At 40.8% G+C, this 21717-nt stretch overlaps 2 protein-coding genes across 8 annotated transcripts in view; both read left to right on the top strand.

Moving 5' to 3' along the window:
* The window catches only part of LOC307178857 (uncharacterized protein), a 52341-nt gene extending 38136 nt beyond the window's left edge, over positions 1-14205 (top strand). For all 7 annotated transcript variants that reach the window (XM_079907460.1, XM_079907462.1, XM_079907456.1 and 4 more), the window contains one exon: positions 8997-14205. In XM_079907460.1, the coding sequence (XP_079763586.1) occupies positions 8997-10957 (1961 nt within the window). In that variant the 3' untranslated portion in view covers positions 10958-14205. The remainder of the gene's footprint in view (positions 1-8996) is intronic.
* A 7408-nt stretch (positions 14206-21613) lies between these two features.
* Positions 21614-21717, top strand: part of LOC307178861 (uncharacterized protein) — a 389700-nt gene continuing 389596 nt past the window's right edge. The window contains exon 1 of the mRNA XM_079907478.1: positions 21614-21708. The gene's annotated coding sequence lies outside the window, so the exon portion shown is untranslated. The remainder of the gene's footprint in view (positions 21709-21717) is intronic.

Here is a 21717-nt window from a genome sequence, read left to right as displayed (position 1 = left end):
GGCTCCTCTAACAAAGTCCCATAGACCGGGTGGCTTGTTAACAACAGAAATTTAGTTCTCACCGTCTGGAGGCTGGAAGTCTGAGAGTTGGGTGCCAACACGGTTCAGTTCTGAGGAGGACCCTCTTCCCCATGTCTAGCACAGAGCTCCCCAAACTCCTGGAATTTCCTGAGTGATAACAGCAATGGGAGCATCTTTTGGTATAATATTAGGTGTCTTGTCCTCAGTTTCTAAAACTACTTCAGAGCCATGAAGGTAGAATGGGTGTCTTGTTATTCATAACAAACCCCCTTAAGTCACAGCTGAGTTTATGGTAATAAGGTGACTTTTGGAAATTCCCTCAAGATGGGGGGCTGTCACCAGGGGAACCAGCCATGTGATTAGAAGGTTGGAACTTTCAGTCTCACCCCTGATTGGAGGGGTTGGGGAGAGGGGCTAGAAATTGAGTTTGCCTGCCAATAGCCACTGATTTAATCAGTCATGCCTGCGTGATGAAGCCTCCATGAAAACCCAGAAGGAGAGGGTTCTGAGAGGTTTCAGGTTGGTGAACACGTGGGGATTTGGGGAGAATGGTGGTCTGGGGGAAGGCGTGGAAACCCCGAACCCTTTCCCCATACCTTGCCCTATGCATCTCTTCCAGCTGGCTGTTCTTGAGTTATATCCTTTATAATAAACTGATGATCTAATAAGTAACATGTTTCTCTGAGTTCTATGAAACATTCTTAACAAATGAATCGTTGGAACCCCTGATCTGTAGGCTGCTGGTCAGAAGCCCTGGTGGCATCCTGGACTTGAGGTTGGCATCTAGAGTGTGAGGTGAAGGGGGCGGTTTTATAACACCAAGCCCTTAACCTGTCGGATATGACTATCTCCAGGTAGATAGTGTCCCAACTGAGTTCAACTGCAGGACACCCAGCTGATGCCTGGACATTGCTTGTTGGTGTGGGGATCCACCCCTACCCCCATGATGGAATTGCTGATCAGACCCTTTTAGAATTCTTGCTATATTCCCAATATTAACCTATTATCAGATACATGATTTGCAAATATTCTTCCCATGCCGTAGATTGTCTTTTCACTCTACTGAGTGTGCTTTAATGCACAATACCTGGTAAATTTTGATGCAGTCCAGTTTATCCGTTTTTACTTCTGTTGCCTGTGCTTTTGATGTCATGTCTGATAGATCATTGCTGAATTCAATGTCATGAAGGTTTCCTCCTGTTTTCTGCTATGAGTCTTATACTTTTGGAGCTCATGTTTAGACGTATGTGGTGTAAGCCAGTGGTCCAGCTACATTCTTCTGCATGTGGATATTCAGTTTTCTCAACATCTTTTGTGGAATACACTATCATTCCCCCACTGACTGGTCTTGACACCCTTGTGGAACATCACTTGACCATATACACATTGTTTCTTTCTGACATTTATTTCTCTATTCTGTTCCACTGGTCTTCTGTCCTTATGCCAGTACCACACTGTTTTTGATGAGTGTACCTTTGTGTTAAGTATTTTTTTATAAGTTTATTTATTTTATTTTTATCTATTTTTGGTTGTGTTGGGTCTTTGTTGCTGTGTGCGGGCTTTCTCTAGTTGCAGTGAGCAAGGGCTACTCTTCGTTGCAGTGTGCGGGCTTCTCATTGCAGTGGCTTCTCCTGTTGCAGAGCACGGGCTCTAGGGTGCATGGGCTTCAGTAGTTGTGGCGCACGGGCTTTGTTGCTTTGCGGCACGTGGGATCTTCTCAGACCAGGGCTCGAACCCGTGTCCCCTGCCTTGACAGGCAGATTCTTAACCACTGTGCCACCAGGGAAACCCAGTGTTAAGTATTGAAATAAGGAAGTGGGAGACCTCCAACTTTATTCTCTTCAAGCTTGTTTTTGCTGTTCTTTGTCTCTTGAGATTTTATATGCATTTTAGGATGAAATTATCTATTTCTACAAGAAACACTTGGGATTTTTGCTAGGTATTTGCATTGAAGATGTTGATTGTTTTGGGTAATATTGACATCTTGACAATATTTTATTCCAGTCCATGAACTTGGAATATTTTTGCATTTATTTGTATCTTTCCTAATATTTTTCAGCAATGTTTTTAGTTTACAGTGTACAAATCTTCTTTGCTAAGGTTATGTGTGTTTTATTCTTTGATGTTATTGTCAGTGGAATTGTTTTCTCAATTTTCATTCAGATTGTTCATCGTTAATGTATAAAAACACACTTGATTTTTACATGTTGGTAATATATCTTGCAACTTTTCTGAATTCATTCATTAGTTCTAGCAGGATTTTTGCAGAATCTTCAGGTCTTTCTCCACAATTGATCATATCGGCTGGAAACAGATAATTTTCTTCCCTTTTTCTATCTGGATACCTTTTATTTCTTTTTCTTCCTATTCTGGCTAGGACTTCTAGTAATTTTTTTTCAGTAATATGTTTTATACAGATAGTGAGAGCATGTATCGTTGTCTTGTTCGTGATCTTCCAGGAAAAGCTTTCAGTCTTTCAACATGGAGTATGATGTTTTGGCCATTTAATACATGTCCTTTCCTGTGTTGAGGTAGCTGTTTTGTATTCCACTTTACTGAGTGTTTTTTATCATGTTAACTTTTTTCAAATAGTTTTCCTGCATCAATTGAGATGATTGTGTAGCTTTTTTTTATCCTTTTACTCTTTTAATGTGCAGGTTTACATGGAAAAGTTTTTATATGTTGAACCACCCTTGCATTCCAAAAATATATCCCCCTTGGTCGTGGTGTATAATTCTTTTAATGCGGTGTTGCATTTGGTTTACTATCGTTTTATTTGTGATTTTTGCATCAGTATTCATCAGAGGTATTGGTCTGTGGTTTTCTAGCAGTGTCTTTGTCTGTTTTAGTATTAGAGTAATTCTGTCCTCATAGAATGAGTTTGGAAGTATTTCCTCCACTTCATGTTTTTTTGCAAGTGTTTGAGGAAGATTGGCATTCATTGTTTTTTTTTGTTTTTTTTGTTTTTTTTGCATTCATTGTTTTTAAATGTTGGGTAGAATTCTGCAGTGAAGCTATCTGGCTTTCCTTTGTTGAATGCTTTTTGATTAGTGATTCAGTCTCCTTACTAGGTATAGGTCTGTTCAGTTTTTGTATTTCTGAATTGTTCAGTCTTCAGAGGTTGTGTTGCTAAAAATTTAGCCATTTCTCCTTGGTTTACCACTCTTTATTTACACATAGAATTGCGTATACTATTCTCTTAGAATCCTTTCGATTTCTGTAGCATCAGTTGTAATCAGTTGTAATGTTCCCTCTTTCATTTCTGATTTTAGCTATGAGTCTTCTGATTTTTTCTTAATCTTGCTGAGTGTAAATTTTGTCTCTCAAAGAACCAACTTTTAGTTTTTGTGATTGTGTTCTTTAAATTTTCTAGTTCCTTTATCTCTAATCTTACTCTTATTTCTTTCCTTCTGGAGCTTTGGCTCTGTTTTGGTCTTTTGAGATCTTTTTTTTTTTTTCCCATCTTTTCTTCCTTTCTCTCTCTCTGCTTTTTTTTTTTTTTTTTAGAAATACTTATTCACATGATAAGCCAGGATCTCTTTTGTGTACTCCTTTGTATTTTCTTTTTCCCCAGGTCTGTTGACAGATAATCAAACATAACATGGTGTAAATTTAAAGTGTACAGAGTGATGATTTGATATACATATAATATATTGCTAAATAATTACCACAGCTTAGTTAACACATACATCAATTCACATAATTACAGTTTTGTGTGTATGTGTGGTGAGAACATTTAACATCTACTGTCTTATCAAATTCAAGTATATAATTACAGTATTGTTAACAACAGTCACCATGCTGTGTATTAGATCCCCTGAACTTACTCGCCTTATAACTGAAACTGCCAATCCGCAGCCCCTGCAACCACTATTCTACTCTTTTTCTAATCATTTCGCTTTTGTTTTTGTTTTAAAATTCCACTACGTGTGATATAATTGAGGTCATACTGTATTTGTGTTTCTCTCCTGACTTACTTCACTTGGAATAATGCCCTGAAGGTCTGTCCATGCTGGTACAGGTAGCAGGATTTACTACTTAATTTTTTTATTGCTGAATAATATTCCATTGTGTGTGTACCATTTTAAAATTTATTTACATACCGTTGGACACTTAGGTTATTTCCATGTCTTGGCTATTGTAAATCATGCTGCAGCAGCATGGGGGGCAGATATCTGAGGTAGTGATTTCATTTCCTTTCAGTATGTATCCAGAAGTGGGATTGCTATATCCTATGGGAGTGAAACCATGCACCTCAGATTGGGACTTGAACCCACGTGCCAGGACTCGAACCCGGCCAAAACCCACAGTCTTCCAACTGAGATCACACACCTGGTTTCAGGACTTAATGAAGCTCAGGTTCTTGATGTCTCATGGCAGAAAGAATTCAGTGAGAGACAAAGTGATTGGTAAGAAGTGGATTTATTTAGAGAGAAACACACTCTGCAGACAGAGTGTGGGCCATCTCAGAAGGTGAGAAAAGGCACCAGGGTCTGGGGTGGTCAGTTTTTATAGTGGTGGGTAATTTCATAGGCTAATGAGTGGGAGGAGTATTCCAGCTATTTTAGGAAGAGGCGGGGATTTCCAGGAATTGGGCCACTGCCCACTTTTTGATCCTTATGGTCGGTGTTGGAACTGTCATGGCGCTTGTGGGTGTGTCATTTAACTTGCTGATGTGAGCATATACTGAGGCTCAAGGTCTAGTGGAAAAAGTTGACTTGTCAGTCATCTTGGATCCATTTGGTTCTAATCAGTTTATGTCATGTCCTCAGGCTTTGTCATTCTTTCAAAGGTTGTGCCCTGCCTCCTTCCCTCCTGTTTCATTCTTTTTTTGTTTGTTTTTTAATATTTTGAGAAACGCTCCATACTCTTTTCCATGGTGGCTGCACCAATTTACATTCCCACCAGCATTGCACTGGGTTCCCTTTTCAACACATCCTCACCTCCCCTTATTATCTCTTGACATTTTGATGATAGCCATTCTACCAGGTGTGAGATGATAGCTCGCTGTGGTTTTGATTTGCATTTCCTCCTAAGGAAGGAGCTGGAATTTGGGAAGCTTCCTCCCAGTTGTGGTTTTCTGTAGTTTTTATTCTCTATTTCATTTATCTCTGATCTACTTTTTTCTACTTCTGCTAGCTTTGGTCTTTTTTGTTCTTCTATATATATATATATATATATATATATATATATATATATATATATATATTCCACCTATATATATATATTATACTTATAGGTGGAATATATATATATATTCCACCTATAAGTGAGATCATCAGTATTAGTTTTTATGTGTGACTTATTTTACTGAGCATATACTCTCAACGTCCATCCATGTTGGTACAAATAGCAGAATTTCCTTCTTTTCTGTGGCTAAATAATATTGCATTGTGTCTGTCTACTAGATTTTTTTTATCCATTCATCTTTTGGACACTTAGGTTGTTTCTATGTGTTGGCTGTAGTGAATACTGCTGTAATGAATATGGGAATGCAGGTATCTTTTTAAGACAGTGATCTTATTTTGTTCGATATATACCCAGCAGTGGAATTGCTGCATTATATGATAGCGGGGTGTTTTTTTTTTTTAATATTTTGAGGAAATTATATACGGTTTTCCATAGTGGCTGCAACAGTTTACATTCTTCCCAGCAGCGATCCCTTTTTTCCACGTTCTGCTCAACACTTGTTATCTCTTGTCTTTTTTGATGGTAACCCATCTGAGGGGTGTGAGGTGATATCTCACTGGGGTTTTGATTTGCATTTCCTCCTGAGGGCAGATCTGGGTTTTGGGAGGCTTCTCGTGTTCATTCTCACAGCAGTGTGCTGGGGAGTGAGTGAGTCAAAGGCTAGCAAATCGTCATGATCTTTCGGACACTTTTTGGTTCAGTGTTTTGGGGGTAGTCATTTGTTTGAGTGCTGCAGCTTTATTACTGGTTTCCAGAGTTTTCCCAAAGGATTTTTTCCCCCTTTGGTTGTATATTGTTATTAACTGGGTGTCTCCATGGGGTAATCATTGCCTTGAGTTTATTGGTCTTACCATCTTGCTGACATCACTCATGCCTTTTATATGACGGAGATTGTGTTAAGAGATCCAGGATATGAGTTCAAGTAATTAGAGACCCCAGGAAAAGGGACACTATTATTTTTAATACCAAACAAAGAGTCTTAGATTTCTTTTTTAAAAGATTTTATATAAGTAGTGTTTTATTTAATAAAATTCTTTTTTTAAAAAAAAAAAAACTAACATTATCACATCTTAAAATGCTCAGACCTTAGCAAACACCTCCTGCTATCTTGGTTTCTCCAGACAAACTCTCTGCCCACCCAGCCAGGAGATCATCATTTTGAAATCAAAATCCCCCTATTTTGCTGTACCATTGATAACATTTTATTGTACCTGCATGTGCGTGTACAGAGTAAACACATCCATCTCCTCTTGATGGCCATTTCCTTATTCTTCTCCCATTCTTGCACATATCCTGGAATATCATTGTGTGTTGAATACATGCCTGGAGATGGAACACATGAGATACTCAGTTTAACAAATTTCAAGGCATGTATTGATATAGGTGTAAACCTGCTCTTCCATTTTTGCCCCATAGTCTGTATATAATTACATTAGTTAAAACTGGGACAGCACTGTGCTCCTTGCCAGTTCTTCTTTTCCTCCGAGCTCAGTATTTTAGTCACCCTCGTACGGTTGTAGACCCACAGACATGCAAACACAAGCTGTGCACCCACGTGTTTGCTACTCCCTGCCCTCCACTCTTGCCCTTCCTCAGACCTGACCTTTCTCACCAGGTATCTTGACTTGGATGGAATACACTGTTATTTCCTAGAGTTATTAAGTCTGTACTCTGGAACTCCCCGATTTCCACAACACTCCTTTACCCACCCACCCTACCCCTGCACTACTTACACTGTAAAAAATGACCCCTATTTATCCACTGAACAACTTTCTCCAGACAGGACCTGAATCAGAATGCACAGGGCTGAGGACTCAAAAGCAAATTCCAGGAGGAGTGGCCGAGTCACACTGTTACAGTGACACAGCTGAGTTCTTATATCTCCCTTGAAGTATTTCTTTCTAAGCTCCTGGTATTCATTGTAATATTCTGTAATCTGTACTGCCTGAGTGGCCAGTCATGCTTAGGAACATGTCTGATTCTGTAGGTACAGGTTCAAATCTTGCTTCTCTCACTTTCTGTGTAGATTTGTGTTATGTACATAAACCCTGTGAATCTGCTGTCCTTATTTTAAAAATAGTGGTGTTTTACCTCAAGCCTTAAAACAAATTAGTGGTTTTTTGGTTTTTGGTTTTTTTTATTAGGTTGTGTGGGGTCTTAGTTGCAGCAGGCGGGCTCCTTAGTTGCAGCTCGCCAGCTCCTTAGTTGTGGCATGTGAACTCTTAGTTGCAGCATGCATGTGGGATCTAGTTCCCTGACCAGGGGTTGAACCCAGGCCCCCTGCACTGGGAGCGTGAAGTCTTATCCACTGAGCCACCAGGGAAGTCCCCAAATTAGTGTTTTTAGATGGCTTAGAATATTGTATGTTTTACAGTAAAGACTCAAAAGTTACTTTTCTGTAACAAGGTATGTCAACTTTCTGTCATATTTATTATGAGATATCCCTTTGTCTGCAATGCACCTTGTATGTTTTTATTTTGCAGTATATTCTCAACAATGTTGTCTCTGACCTTAATTAGTAAATTTTCAAAGCACATTACTCTGTATCACATACAATTTGGTGCCAGTGAACAGGACAATTAAAGGGCACTGCATAGAGAGGGAATTCCTCTATTAATTGACTGATATAACTGCAGTCATGAAATCATAACTGTGACTTCTGACTTCTTTCTCCAGCTCTTCTTTATAATGTTATGTATTTTCCTGACATGATATTGCATGAGTAGGTGATTTCAACATAACTCCCAGTTCTCATATTGTGTGCTCCTTCTAGAATAGAAGTCCTTTCTTTATTCTAAAGGGGGAATGTTAAGAGTTCCACAGAGTAGGGCTTCCCTGGTGGCGCAGCGGTTGGGAGTCCGCCTGCCGATGCAGGGGACGCAGGTTCATGCCTCAGTCCGGGGGAATCCCACATGCCGCGGAGCGGCTGGGCCCATGAGCCATGGCCACTGGGCCTGCGCATCCAGAGCCTGTGCTCCGCAACAGGAGAGGCCACAACAGTGAGGGGCCCGAGTACTGCAAAAAAAAAAAAAAAAGAGTTCCACAGAGTAAAATTTTCTATAAAATGGTGACTTATTATTTATGCTGGCTTTATCATGATTTACTAGAATATTTATCAATTTATATTGTGATTTATAGATGATGTTTTTTCAGCCTGTATTATGCAATATATTTGACACGCACCACTTATTAATGCTGTAAGATGCCTATTCTCAATGGGGACATGTGGATTTATAATGTGTATTAAGATAAATATTTTGTTTTCTTATAAATTGTTTTATTGATTTATTTTCTCAATGCTGCAATGGTTTTGTGATTCTAAACGGCGAGTTATTTAGATTATTCATTAGATAAGCTTGTTTTGGATTATTTACCATTACAGTACATTGTCCTTTAGTACTTATTTATGTACAATAATTATGCATAAAATATATATTATGGTTTTTTCTCCTCAGTTATGAGACAGCAGTATGTTTACTGCCAACAGGTATGTGATCTTTGTGGTCATGGTGGAAAATACCTTTCTTTGAGAGCTAAGTTTCCACAATGTGAGTGTTTTTGTCATAGGGTGTTTGACTAGGCTTTGAATTACATGTGATTATTCTTTCATTAATAAAGGATCCTATTTCTTCAGTGTGTCAAAAATTTTGAAGATCATGGTTGGGAAGTTTTATAACTCTGTTCAGGATAAGTATTACCTTTGGCGTCATATCACGTTTTCAACATGAAACATTTATTTACGATCTGTAATTAATAGGATACCTATGTTTCTTTATATCTTGTAGCTGTCTCTCATATACATGTGATCAAGAAATTAAAACCAAAAGCGAACAGTGACAGAGGAGAAGTATTCCAAACAGTGATGTTGGGAAGACATGAAAGCCATGAAATCAGAGATTTTTACTTCAGGGAGATCCAGGAAGACATGCATGTGTTTGAGTGTCAGTGGAGAGATGATGAAAGAAATTACAAAGGAATGCCTATCACCCATAGTGAAAATCTCACTGACAGAAAAAATCAACATGGTGGAAGGGATACTGGAAACAAACTTATTGAAAATAAGCTTACATTAAGCTTTCGGGATGAACTGCATATATTTAAAAGCGAAGAGAAATTTGATCAATTTAATCAGGCTGACAAGAGTATCAACAGTAGTACCTCATTTTTACCACTTCAGACAATTTCTTCTATTGTCCAAACCAACATTTCTAGTACATATAAGAGTGACTTTATGCATCCTTCAGTACTGACACAAGACCAGAAAGCATACAAGGAAAAACCTTACAAATGTAATGAGTGCGGCAAAACCTTTCCTTATGGCTCAAACCTCAGTAGACATCAGTTAATCCACACAGGAGAGAAACCATATAATTGTGATGTATGTGGTAAGGTGTTTAGTCGAAATTCGCACCTTGCGTGTCATCAGAGAATTCATACTGGAGAGAGACCTTACACATGTAAAGAGTGTGGCAAAGCCTTTAATCAGCGCTCAAACCTCACTCGACATCAGGTCATCCATACAAGAGAGAAGGCATATGAATGTGACGTGTGTGGCAAGGTCTTCAGTCGAAAATCAATCCTTGGAAGTCATCAGACGGTGCATTTTGGAGAGAAATCTTACGCATGTAATGAGTGTGGCAAAGCCTTTAGGAAGCATTCAAGCCTTACTCAGCATAAGAGGATCCACACTGGAGAGAAGCCTTACCTATGTGTTGAGTGTGGAAAGGCCTTTAGGAAGCATTCAAATCTTACGCAACATAAGACAATCCACACTGGAGAGAAACCTTACAGATGTAATGAGTGTGGCAAAGCCTTCAGTGTGCACTCAGCCCTGAGGAACCATCGGATAATCCACACAGGAGAGAAACCATACAAATGTGATGTGTGTGGCAAGGTCTTTAGTCGCAATTCAGTCCTTGCAAGTCATCAGAGGCTGCACACTGGGGAGAAGCCTTACAAGTGTCAAGAGTGTGGGAGGTCATTCATTCAACGTTCACTCCTTTGGATTCATGAGAAAATTCACACTGGCGAGAAACCTTACAAATGTAATGAGTGCGGCAAAGCCTTTCCCGTGCGGTCAATCCTCACCCAGCACATGAGAATCCATACTGGAGAGAAACCTTATATATGTGTTGAGTGCGGCAAAGCCTTTACAAAACATTCAAACCTTACTCAGCATAAGACAATCCATACTGGAGAGAAACCGTACAAATGTGAGGAGTGTGGCAGAGCTTTTACCCAAATTTCAAGTCTTAGTAGGCACCAGAGAAGGCACACCGGGAAGGAGACCAGTAAATGTAGTGTGTGCGTCAAGGCTTCGATGCAGCGTTCCCAGCTTTGGGGTCACGAGAGAACTCACGCTGGAGAACTCCAGTGCAACTTGTGTGGCAAGGCTTTCACCCAGCACTCAAACCTTGCGGCACATCAGAGGATCCATAGGGGAGAAAGACCTTATAAATGTAATAAATGCGATAAGGCTTTTGTCCAGAATTCACAGCTTTGGCGTCACAAGAGAACTCATATTGGAGAGAAATCTCATAAATGTAATGAGTGTGGCAAAGCCTTTACAGATAGCTCACATCTTAATCGACATAAGATAATACACACTGGTGAGAAGCCTTACGAGTGTCGTGAGTGTGGCAGAGCATTTACCCAATTTACAAACCTCGCTAGGCATCAGAAAATACATACGGAAAAGAAACATCATAAAGCTGATACGCGTGGCAGTGCTTTTATTAAAAGCTGAAGCTTTGGGGATCATTGGAGAATTCATAGTAGAAAGAATATAAGGATTGAGATAAAACTTATGCAGGTGGTCAAGCCTTAAGATCAGAGACTCCATCAAGGAGAGAAATCATATAAAACCTTAAGTATGTGGCAAAGCTTGCAACCAGGCTTGTGGAACATAACAGAATTCTTACCAGAGAGAAACCTTCCAAACGTAATGACAGTGACCAGCTTTGTCAGAAATGTGGACCTTTGTGGTCATGAATGAATTCACATAAGATAGAAGCTGTACAAGTGTGTCAAGGCCTTTAAGCAGTGACCTCAGGATCCACCACAAAGAATTCATACCGGAAAGAAACATTACGAATGTAACAAAGGTGATAAAGTGTTCAACCAGCGCTGTCAATCGACTTACACATAAGAGAATATACTGGGGGAACTAAATCTGCCAGTGGAGAAGGACATCTGTGGGAAAGTTTAATTATCTTCAGTTTGTGAAATTTTTTTATTTAGTTATTTGAGGTTTCTTGAAAAGGCTGCATTATTGTTGATGACCTGCAACCTGAAGTTAGAAACCTGTTGATGTCATAGTTTCATTACATGCTTTTCAGTTGTCACCATGATGGTCTCAGGAAAGGGATCAGTAAGATGAAAGGACCTACTTCTTGGGAATTCCCTGGCGGTCCAGTGGTTAGGACTCTGCACTCCCGCTGCCAGGGACCCAGGTTCAGTCCCTGGTCAGGGAACTAAGATCCCACAAGCTGCGCTGCACGGCCCAAAAAAAAAAAAAAAAAAGAACCTACTTCTTTAGGCGGGGTTTATTCATATCCGTGTAACCTAGAAAAACTAGGACACAATTTTAAGATACAATATGATATAAATTTGAGAGCCTGGGGAGTGACAGAATAGATGAACACTAATAATACACTATTTGGCTGTTTGGGTTGAATGGCATATATAACAATCTCTTTCCATGTTAGACTCAAACAACTTACAGTTTTGAAAATGTATATTCATAATTTGCATTTAGCTATTCACTCCATGGTGTATCCTAGATTATTTCTGTGCCTATAATAAAAATACAGTGAAATTTCAGATTCTCACACCCTAATACCTGCCTCCCAACATTCATGGGTATACACGATATGATTATAGTTTTGCCTGCCTTTTTGTGCATGGAGGCCAAAATTAGACCCATGGATTGCACCTTTACATGAAGTGAAAATAGAAATATAGTAAGGATACGAAAAATATAAGAAAATACAAGAAATTTCAGAATTAAAGAAATATAACAGCCTATTTTTTGTAATTGGAGCACTCAGGGAAATAATTTGAAAGGATCGGTGTTCATGAGTTTCCTTTTTTTTTTTTTTGCGGTACACAGGCCTCTCACCGTTGTGGCCTCTCCCGTTGCGGAGCACAGGCTCCGGATGCACAGGCTCAGCGGCCATGGCTCACGGGCCCAGCCGCTCCGCGGCATGTGGGGTCTTCCCGGACCGGGGCACAAACCCGTGTCCCCTGCATCGGCAGGCGGACTCTCAACCACTGCGCCACCAGGGAAGCCCCATAATAGCCATTTTGAAAGGCTATAAAAGTCTATCTGAAGTTACAGTAATAAGTAATATGTTTCATAGTTTCTAAACTGTAGTAACATTCCATTTTGTTAGTCATATTTATCGTCTTTTTAAAACACTGTTTAGCCCAATTTGTATATTTAATTTGTATTTCCTTTTTATGGATTCAGTGAAGAATCTGGAGGATGCATAAATCAAAGTTATTGTCAGTTTTGTGTGGTATGAAAGTGTACGTAGAGCAATGACAGGTACAAAGCATGTGTTATATTAAACACAAAGAGGCCTCTCCCGTTTTTCATTTAGGTTGAGAGAATTGAAATGGTACGAGATAATGAACCAAAGTCTCAGAATGTGGAAGCAGGAGACTTGTTGCTAATGTGCAGGTGCATCACTGGAATTTTTGGAAACTCGATATGTTAATTTTATCTCACAGTGTATCTCTTCAGTTCCTCCCCGTCTTGCCCTTATTCCTGTCATCGTCTTTTCCTTCCATTAGTACAATGGAAACTGGAACTCATGTCCCCAGCACCTTGTAGGCCGTGGTTAGTATGATAGAGCAGATCGCTTTCCTGAGTTTGCTATGGAGATACCAGATTATGTTTGTTTTGTTGAGGTGTAATTTGCATATGATAAAATTCACAATTTTTAAGTGCACAGTATGGTAGGACTTGTATATTTACAATGTCCAGCCACAGTATTTTCATCATTCATCACTCCCCTTTAAAAAAAAACAAACAAACCTGCACACATTAGCAGTTATTCCATATTCCATCCCCAGCCACAAGGAAACATTAAGTTACCTTCGGTCTGAATGTGGCTCTTTGGGGCATTTCATATAAATTAAGTCATATAACGTGGCCTTATTTCTCCCTTCTTTCAGTTAGTTTACTCTCTACAAGCGTCATCCATATTGTAACATTTATTAGTGCCTCATAACTTTTTATTGCTGAGTAGTAATATCCACAGTTTGATTACCCAGTCGTCACTCATTGGAGGGGTTCTTTACACATTTTGGCTGTTAAGAAAAATGCTTCTATGGACATCTTTTACAGGAAGTCTTTGTGGATATGTGTTTTCCCTTCTCTCAGGTATATTTGTATAAGAGGAAGCTCTGATTGTGATATTATAATTTATGACATATAGATTTGGTCATTCAGATGAGTAATGCATTACTTCCACTCACACTCTATTTGGTGAAACTGTTCTCACGGTCTTGCCTAGCTGCACAGTGGCTGAGAAATTAGGGGAACGCGTAGCTCTTGATGTGGAGCAATTAAAAGAGTGAAGAAAGTCATTATGTTGGTGTAATTACCATGCAACTATATGTGGAAATTAAAATGAATAAAAGTGAAAAATATAATTGAGAAGTATAATGTAAGAATTATTTCATGTCTTTCAGAACAAACATAACTTTAAAATAACATTTTAAGTTCACCCTCAATTGAGTATGTTTACCATTTCCAGGGAAATCCTGTTGACATCTCTGCTGCTTCATGGGAAATACTTATTGTAGCTTTCCCAATTCTGAACATCACTGAGTTATGATATGACAGTTATATTTCCATTAAGTTGTAGTCCAATATGAAAATACATTTAGAGATGACATTAAACTATAACTATTCTAAACTAGAATCAGAATATCTGTATTAAAACTTGAAGAATTATTTATTTTTTAATTTATTGTTGGCTGCGTTGGGTCTTCGTTGTGCGCGGGCTTTCTCTAGTTGTGCTGAGTGGGGTCTACTCTTCGTTGTGGTGCGCGGGCTTCTCATTGCGGTGGCTTCTCTTGTTGCGGAGCACAGGCTCTAGGCGCTCGGGCTTCAGTAGTTGTGGCACACGGGCTCAGTAGTTGTGGTTCGCAGGCTCTAGAGCGCAGACTCAGTAGTTGTGGCGCACGGGCTTAGTTGCTCCGTGGCATGTGGGATCTTCCCGGACCAGGGCTCGAATCTGTGTCCCCTGCATTGGCAGGCAGGTTCTTAACCACTGCGCCACCCAGGGAGTCCCTGAAGAATTATTTTAGTTTGTTTAGATTGAGATGAAGCTGAAAGGAAATAAATCTGTAATTTAGACAACACTAAGTCCTCTAATAACTTTTGCCTCATTTGGAACACCTCATAGACTGGCCATGAGTTGCATGGAATATTATACTCTCAGGCCTTAGAACAAAGTCAGTTGATATATCTCTTCCCACAATTATCCTTGGCTACCTTGTCATTTAATATCATTAATAAAAGGGGTATTTTACTTTGATCTGAAAAATGTTTTCTTGAACATCTTTTTCCTTTACCTTCCTCTGTTTTGGAGGTGGGAATATGAAATTCCAAAATTCCAATCCCTTATCAATTATGGTGGCCATTTAACACAACTAGCTAATAATATTTGGGTGAAAAAATGGGATTATTGTTTCCATGAAAACAGGATAAAATCTAATAATGAAAAGGGTTTTACCCCTCAGCCTTCACCCTTCTTTGTCATCCCTCGGCCAGGTTGCTATTAGGACACCGAAGACTTAAGTGCTCATGGCGGTAGAAGGGTAGAGGACCTATCACACCGCCCACGGCACCCTCTGGACTTCCTGTTAGGCAAGAATGATAAACCTCCTACTTGTTTCATTCACTGTTTTCTAGGCAGTCGGTCACTTACAAAAACAAAAACACAAACCTGTTCTACGTGACAAATAAGATTATTATTTTGTTTTGGGAGTAGAGTGGAGCATTGGAGAGGGAATCCTGAAATTAATATTTGGTGGTTTGGAAAAATTCCATGAAAACATTACTTCCCTGATGAGTTAGATCCGTTTAGCCCATGTTGCCTAAAATTCACAATGTGTGAACAAAACGCAGCGTGACCGTTTACGACAGATGCTTAGTACACTATGTTGGAAAGTTATGGAAGTGAGGAATTCAGTGTCACAAATATATTTTACTTGACCGTTTGACCTACTAATCTGTGATTGTACCCATTACAGAAACTTTCTTTGCACTGATAAAATGCATTCATTCATGCTATCAGTAAGAAGTGATTCTGGGACTTCCCTGGCAGTCCAGTGGTTAAGACTCCACGCTTCAAATGCAGGGGCTGCGGTGGTTGAGAGTCCGCCTGCCGATGCAGGGGACGTGGGTTCGTGCCGCGGTCCGGGAAGATCCCACATGCTGCAGAGCGGCTGGGCCCGTGAGCCATGGCCGCCGAGCCTGCGCGTCCGGAGCCTGTGCTCCTCAACGGGAGAGACCACAACAGTGAGAGGCCCGCGTACCGCCAAAAAAAAAAAAAAGTAGAATGAAGGTGTACATGTATAATAATAGAGTGACAGGGTGTCCTAATATAAACAATGTGTTCTGGAAATGCCCAGATGAGAAGGGGAAATAAATTATTGGATTGAGAGAAGAGGAGGTCATTGGTGACTCTGGTAAAGAAAGTATCAGTGGATGGTGGATGTGAAAGCTTGATTGGGTGGGGTTCACGGGAGAACTAGAGGCAAGAATTGAAGACAAAGAACATAAACAAGTTTGTAGTATATTGTGCTCTGAAATGGAGCATAGAAAAAAGGTACTTAGTAGTGGGAAAATGTAGTTAATTAAGAATGCTTTGTTTTAAAGATGGTAGAGTGCATAAAAAGGTTTCGGCGTGTGTGTGTGTTGGTCCTTGTGTGTAAGATGGGCAACACCACCATTTGTGTATGCTGATGAAAATAAACCCCTAAAAGTCAAATACATGATGCAGTGGAGGAAGGATGCCATGCGGTCCTGACACAGAGTGAAGTTGGCAACAAGGGCACAATCGCAGGGTCAGCCGCAGCCAGGAGCAGGGACAGACTCTTCACAGTCGATACTGAGGAGACAACACAGACCCTGAGGCAGATGGGTGAGCCAGTTAGAGGAGATCTCTTCCCTTCGCTCCAGGGGCTCAATGAAGAAGAAACAGGGCCTTTGAGAGAAAAGATGGGAGAGGATGAATTGGACCTATGAGGGCCTGTAAAGGAAGGGCATGGAGCAGACACATAGGGAATGTGAGGGAACAGAGCCAGGAATCTGTTGAGTGAGACCAGTCAGTCTGGGGGTGTGCTTTTCTCCAGCTGTGATGAGCCACACGGGGACAGCACAGAGGAGGCACAGCTGGATGTGATGGGGATGCCAGGGAGGGCAAGGAAGTAGAGGGCCACAGGAGAATGAGTGCACACGTCCTTTGCTTTGGGGCATCTGACTTGCACGGCTGTAAGTAAGTGACAGGGTGTGCTTGTCTCCATTATGGAAAAACAACCTGGATAAGGTAGGGGAGTGTATCCCACTGGCTTATCATTTTACCTGATGCAGAGAAAACAAGCCTGGACTATAGTACATACTCCGTATGTAGTCAGCAAATTAATGAGAAGAACACAGAGTGAAACTCGTACACCCTCCGGCATGGTCTTCACTTTGGGGGACAGATGTATGCAGGGATCCTTTGCCTTGGAAAGAGTGAGGAAGGAGCTGACCAGGAACAGCAGAAATGGGTCTAGCCGAGGGTCCTCCATCCAGACAATGCCCCTTACCCTCAACAAGTGCAAAGGGCAAGTGTAAGCTCAACCGGGACGGCAGTGACCTCAACCAAGGGGTAGCCCTCAGGCTGAGCAAGACCCATTTCGGAAATTAAAGAGCCTAAAATCAGCAGAAAAAGGAGAGGCCTCCCGGCTGCCTAGACCGCTCGATGGAGAAAAGTTCTTGGTTGTTTGCAATGACATTGGCTTAAATATTCACAGCCTCGAATGCTGACTTGATTGGGTTTGTTGAGATTGTGTAAACCAACAGTAGAAGGTAGAACAGCAGGAAGCTGGTGTCTGAACTGAACCGTAGACGGGAAGCTGGAAGACTTGAGGGAAGAAACGTAGGCAAGGGGCAGACAAACCGCTTTGTTCCTCAAGTCTCCTACTTGTGAAAGTATCACCGTTACTATTCTAGAGAAGACAGTGGAAAAATATGCATAGAACCAATGTGTGTTTGTCAGAAAGACAAGCTTCTTTCCTAAATGGGCCCTCATTAGCTTACTGCATTCTATTCTAATTCCTGAACACCATTAAATATTGTTGAGGGTGGAAATGAAGTTATCAGACCTCAGGTAATCTAGTTTTACTTTCTCTAGTGTTCATATTAAAGAGAATATACCTCCCTACTAAATATCCATAGAAATAATGCAAAATCGATTATTCTTTAGGTCAAAATAATCCCAATGTCATCTGGAGACTACATATTTTACAAGCTTCGTTATCCATACCTGAACATTCAGAAATAGAAAACAAAGAGCTAAAATGCCTTCCAATTTTAAAATAAAAAATAAACTTTCCAGGTACTTTCAGAATGAATGTATAATGAATTTGAAATTACATTATATTTAGATATTATTGATATGTATATGATGAAGTGAACAAGTTTATCTCAAGTGTGGAATAGAATAACAATTATATTAAAAATGCAATTTGATGAATTAAAGATCATATTTTAAAGGCAAGACAAGAAAAATACCTGCTCGACATTAAAGATCAACTTTTATTCTTCTGGTACTAGCTACATAACTCCTTAAAAGATAACATTCCTTTCTCACTCCTGTAAGGGGTCATGGTGACTCACCACCTGTGTTATACATGCAGACATCTGTAGTGAACTTTATGTACAATGTCAATCTATTATTTCCCTTAAAGATAACAATTGGTTCAAAAAATAGGCAGAAGATCAAAAGACATTTCTTCAAAGAAGACATACAAATGTCCAATCAGCACATGAAAAGATGCTCAATATCACTAATCATTAGAGAAATGCAAATCAAAACTACAATGAGGTATCACCTCACACTTGTCAGAATGGCCATCATCAAAAAGTCTACATATAATAAATGAGGGAGAGGGTGTGGAGAAAATGGAACCTTCCTACACTGTTAGTGGGAATATAAGTTGCGGCAGCCACTATGGAGAGAACAGTATGGAAGTTACTTTAAAAACTCAAAATAGAGTTACCATATGATCCTGCAATTCTGCTCCTGTGCACGTAGCTGAAGAAAACTCTAATTCAAAAAGATACATGCACCCTAATGTTCATAGCAGCACTATTTACAATAGCCAAGACATGGAAGCAACCTGAGTGTCCATCAACAGATGAATAGATTAAGAAATGGTATATATACACAATGGTATATTACTTGGCCATAAAAAAGAATGAAATAGTGCCATTTGCAGCAACATGGATAGATCTAGAGATTATCATGTTAAGTCAGACACAGAAAGACAAATATCATATGATATCACTTATATGTGGAATCTAAAAAAATTGATGTAAATGAACTTATTTACAACAGAAATAGACTCACAGACATAGAAAACAAACTTATGGTTACCACAGGGGAAAGGGGGGGTGGGGGGAATAAATTAGGAGTTTGGGATTAATATATACACACTACTATATGTAATATAGATAAACAACAAGGACCTACTGCATAGCACAGGGAAGTATATTCAGTATCTTGTAATAACCTATAATGAAAAAGAATCTGAAAAAAGTATATATTATATATATACTTTAGGATATATATAATATATAAATATTATATGTTATATGTGTGAATCACATATAACACTTATAATCACATATAACATAGAACACATATAATCACATATAACACTGAATCACTTTGTTGTACACCTGAAACTAACAACATTGTAAATTAACTATACTTCAATTTTTAAAAATGGTTAAAAAAAGAGATAACAATTGGTGCAGAACAGACTGGGTCTGACAACCTTGGGAGATAATGGGTCGCACCTAGTGGAAGTTCGTAACTTAAATACTTACTTAGGACCTTATTAATGATAATAGCTATACTACTTGTATTCTGCCTATTTTACAAGATTATTGTTTCTTGCATTACCAAATGTGTGACCGAGCCTCCGATAAAAATAATAGTGACTATGTGACTTGAAACAGTTGACCAAATATAGTCCTATAAGATCAATGATTGTAATAGTGTAACTCTAGATGTGGGAAGAAGCAACAAGAGGGAACCTGGACCATAACAGACTAGTAAGATAGGCGGTCCAGAGGCTTTTGTCTACTGTTAACAGGGCTTAGTCCAGTTACAGCACATCAAGGAGCCCATCCACGAAATCCTCACCTGACCTGGGAATGAGCATTCTTAGCACCGTGGGACAAATTGGTCACGAAATGCCTCCCAAAACTTGGTTGAAATTAAGACCGAAAGGGAAGGGGTTGTAAAATAGAGAATGTTGCTCACCATCCAGTTCTACAAGAAACAAGACATTAGCCACCGCAGTCACTGAACTACAGCCACCCTGACAGGAATTCAGGGCGAAGATCAGCATGAGGCACTCTCTTCTCTGCTCCGGGAAAACTGGCAGAACTGGCCCACAGATAGATATTTTTAGGAGACAATTTTATGAACCCAGTTTCTTGCATCTTCCCATAGTTAAAAAAGCACTGGGGCTTCCCTGGTGGCGCAGTGGTTGAGAGTCCGCCTGCCGATGCAGGGGACACAGGTTCGTGCCCCGGTCCGGGAAGATCCCACATGCCGCGGGGCGGCTGGGCCCGTGAGCCATGGCCGCTGAGCCTGCGCGTCCGGAGCCTGTGCTCCGCAACGGGAGAGGCCACAACAGTGAGAGGCCCGCGTACCGCAAAAAAAAAAGCACTAAAACCATTAACTAAGACAGCTGTTCCTCACCAATAGCAGTAACCTTCTTCCAATACGTGTGCTTGTATTGCACTGTATCTCTTCCCCAAAATCACATATATACTGGCCTTCACCCGTACCTCTTCTGAGCAGTCCTCAGAGCTCTCGGAGAGACTGTCTCCCAGGTTATGATCCTCAGATTGGCTTAAATAAAATATTCCATTTCTACCTTAGATTGACTATTGATTTTTTTTTTTGTCGACAAATTTATACAGTTCATAAAAAACTTTTGCTCTTTTTTAAAGCAAAGATTAGGGACCTAAATTGTCACTGCTTAGCCCTCCACTCCTCACATCCAGGTCTTGTCCCCATCAGAGCCTCTGGAACTGAACACAGTTAAATTTGGCCTCCTGGGTGAATGGAGACTAGAAACAAAATGCTGTTCACAGCGTTTTAGTATTAAAGAGCCCATTCTACCCAGGGAGAGGTTTGTGTAATCCCTACAGAGAGAACTCCAGTTGCTGTTTATTTAAACTGCTTAAATTAATTCTAACTGCAGGAAATGTTCCTGGCTCCAAACACCACCCCACATCAATCCCTCACTGAGATCCCAGTTCTCTCAGTTCAGGACGGGCGTTCAACCCTCTGGGAGAAATAGGTTCTGACTTAAACCGTTTTCAGCTTATTAAAAAGAAAATATCTTAATTTCCAAAATAAGTGGCCCACACAACTGTAAGCTTTTACTGTAAAACTATTAAAGACAATAACTTAAACTAAGCTGGAAGCAATGCTACCTCACACGACACAAAGATCCTCAAGCATGTCTAAACTTTGAAAAGAGCTTGGGAGGGAAACTAAGAGACGCGCAGACCACGCCCCTAGCCGGCACGCGCCCCTCCCTCTCGCAGTCGCTGCGCAGGCCTGGGCTCCTCACGCCCCGCCCCTTGTTGCTGGTGCTCCGCTCAGGTCCCGGCCGTAGCCCGGATGCGCACGCGCAGTTTCTTTCAGACCGGGAAGCGAATAGTGCGGAGCGAAGGTCACACTGGGAGCCGTGAGTTAACATTGTTTTTCTAGCTTTAACCTGCGCCTCGCAGTCCCTTCTCCGGACAGACACTGAAAATGAGCAGTTTCGAGGCAGGGGGAACTACCCCTCCCTCCCCATCACCAGCCCCGCAGCCCGGCGTTCCCTGAACGGGGCTCGGCTCCCTCTTCGCCCCGCCCCTCGAAGGATGGCGCCCAGCTCCGCCCCCGGAAGCCCCGCCGGAGACTCTGCGCGCGCAGCTTATTGTGGACCGGGAAGCGGACAGTGCGGACTGGAGCTTGCACTGCCCAGCGTGTTTCTTGTTTGTAGTGTAAATCTGTGCTGCGCGGTCCCGCTGACTCCACCCTCAGGGTCTTGGGAGTCACTATGGACCTTAACTCCCAGCAGCTGGCCCTCCGACCCGGTAAATCCAGACATCGCCGTTACAGGTCGGGTATGTTTTCCTTTGGGTTTGAAATCGTTCTGAGGCGGGTCCTGGTGCCCTTGGCTTTTCTACCTTCGGTCCAGGTAGACACC

This window comes from Stenella coeruleoalba, assembly GCF_951394435.1.
Source record: "Stenella coeruleoalba genome assembly, chromosome: 20".
NCBI lineage: Eukaryota > Metazoa > Chordata > Mammalia > Artiodactyla > Delphinidae > Stenella > Stenella coeruleoalba.
The sequence above is the reverse complement of the archived record's forward strand: the minus strand, read 5'-3'. Positions and strand labels throughout refer to the sequence as shown.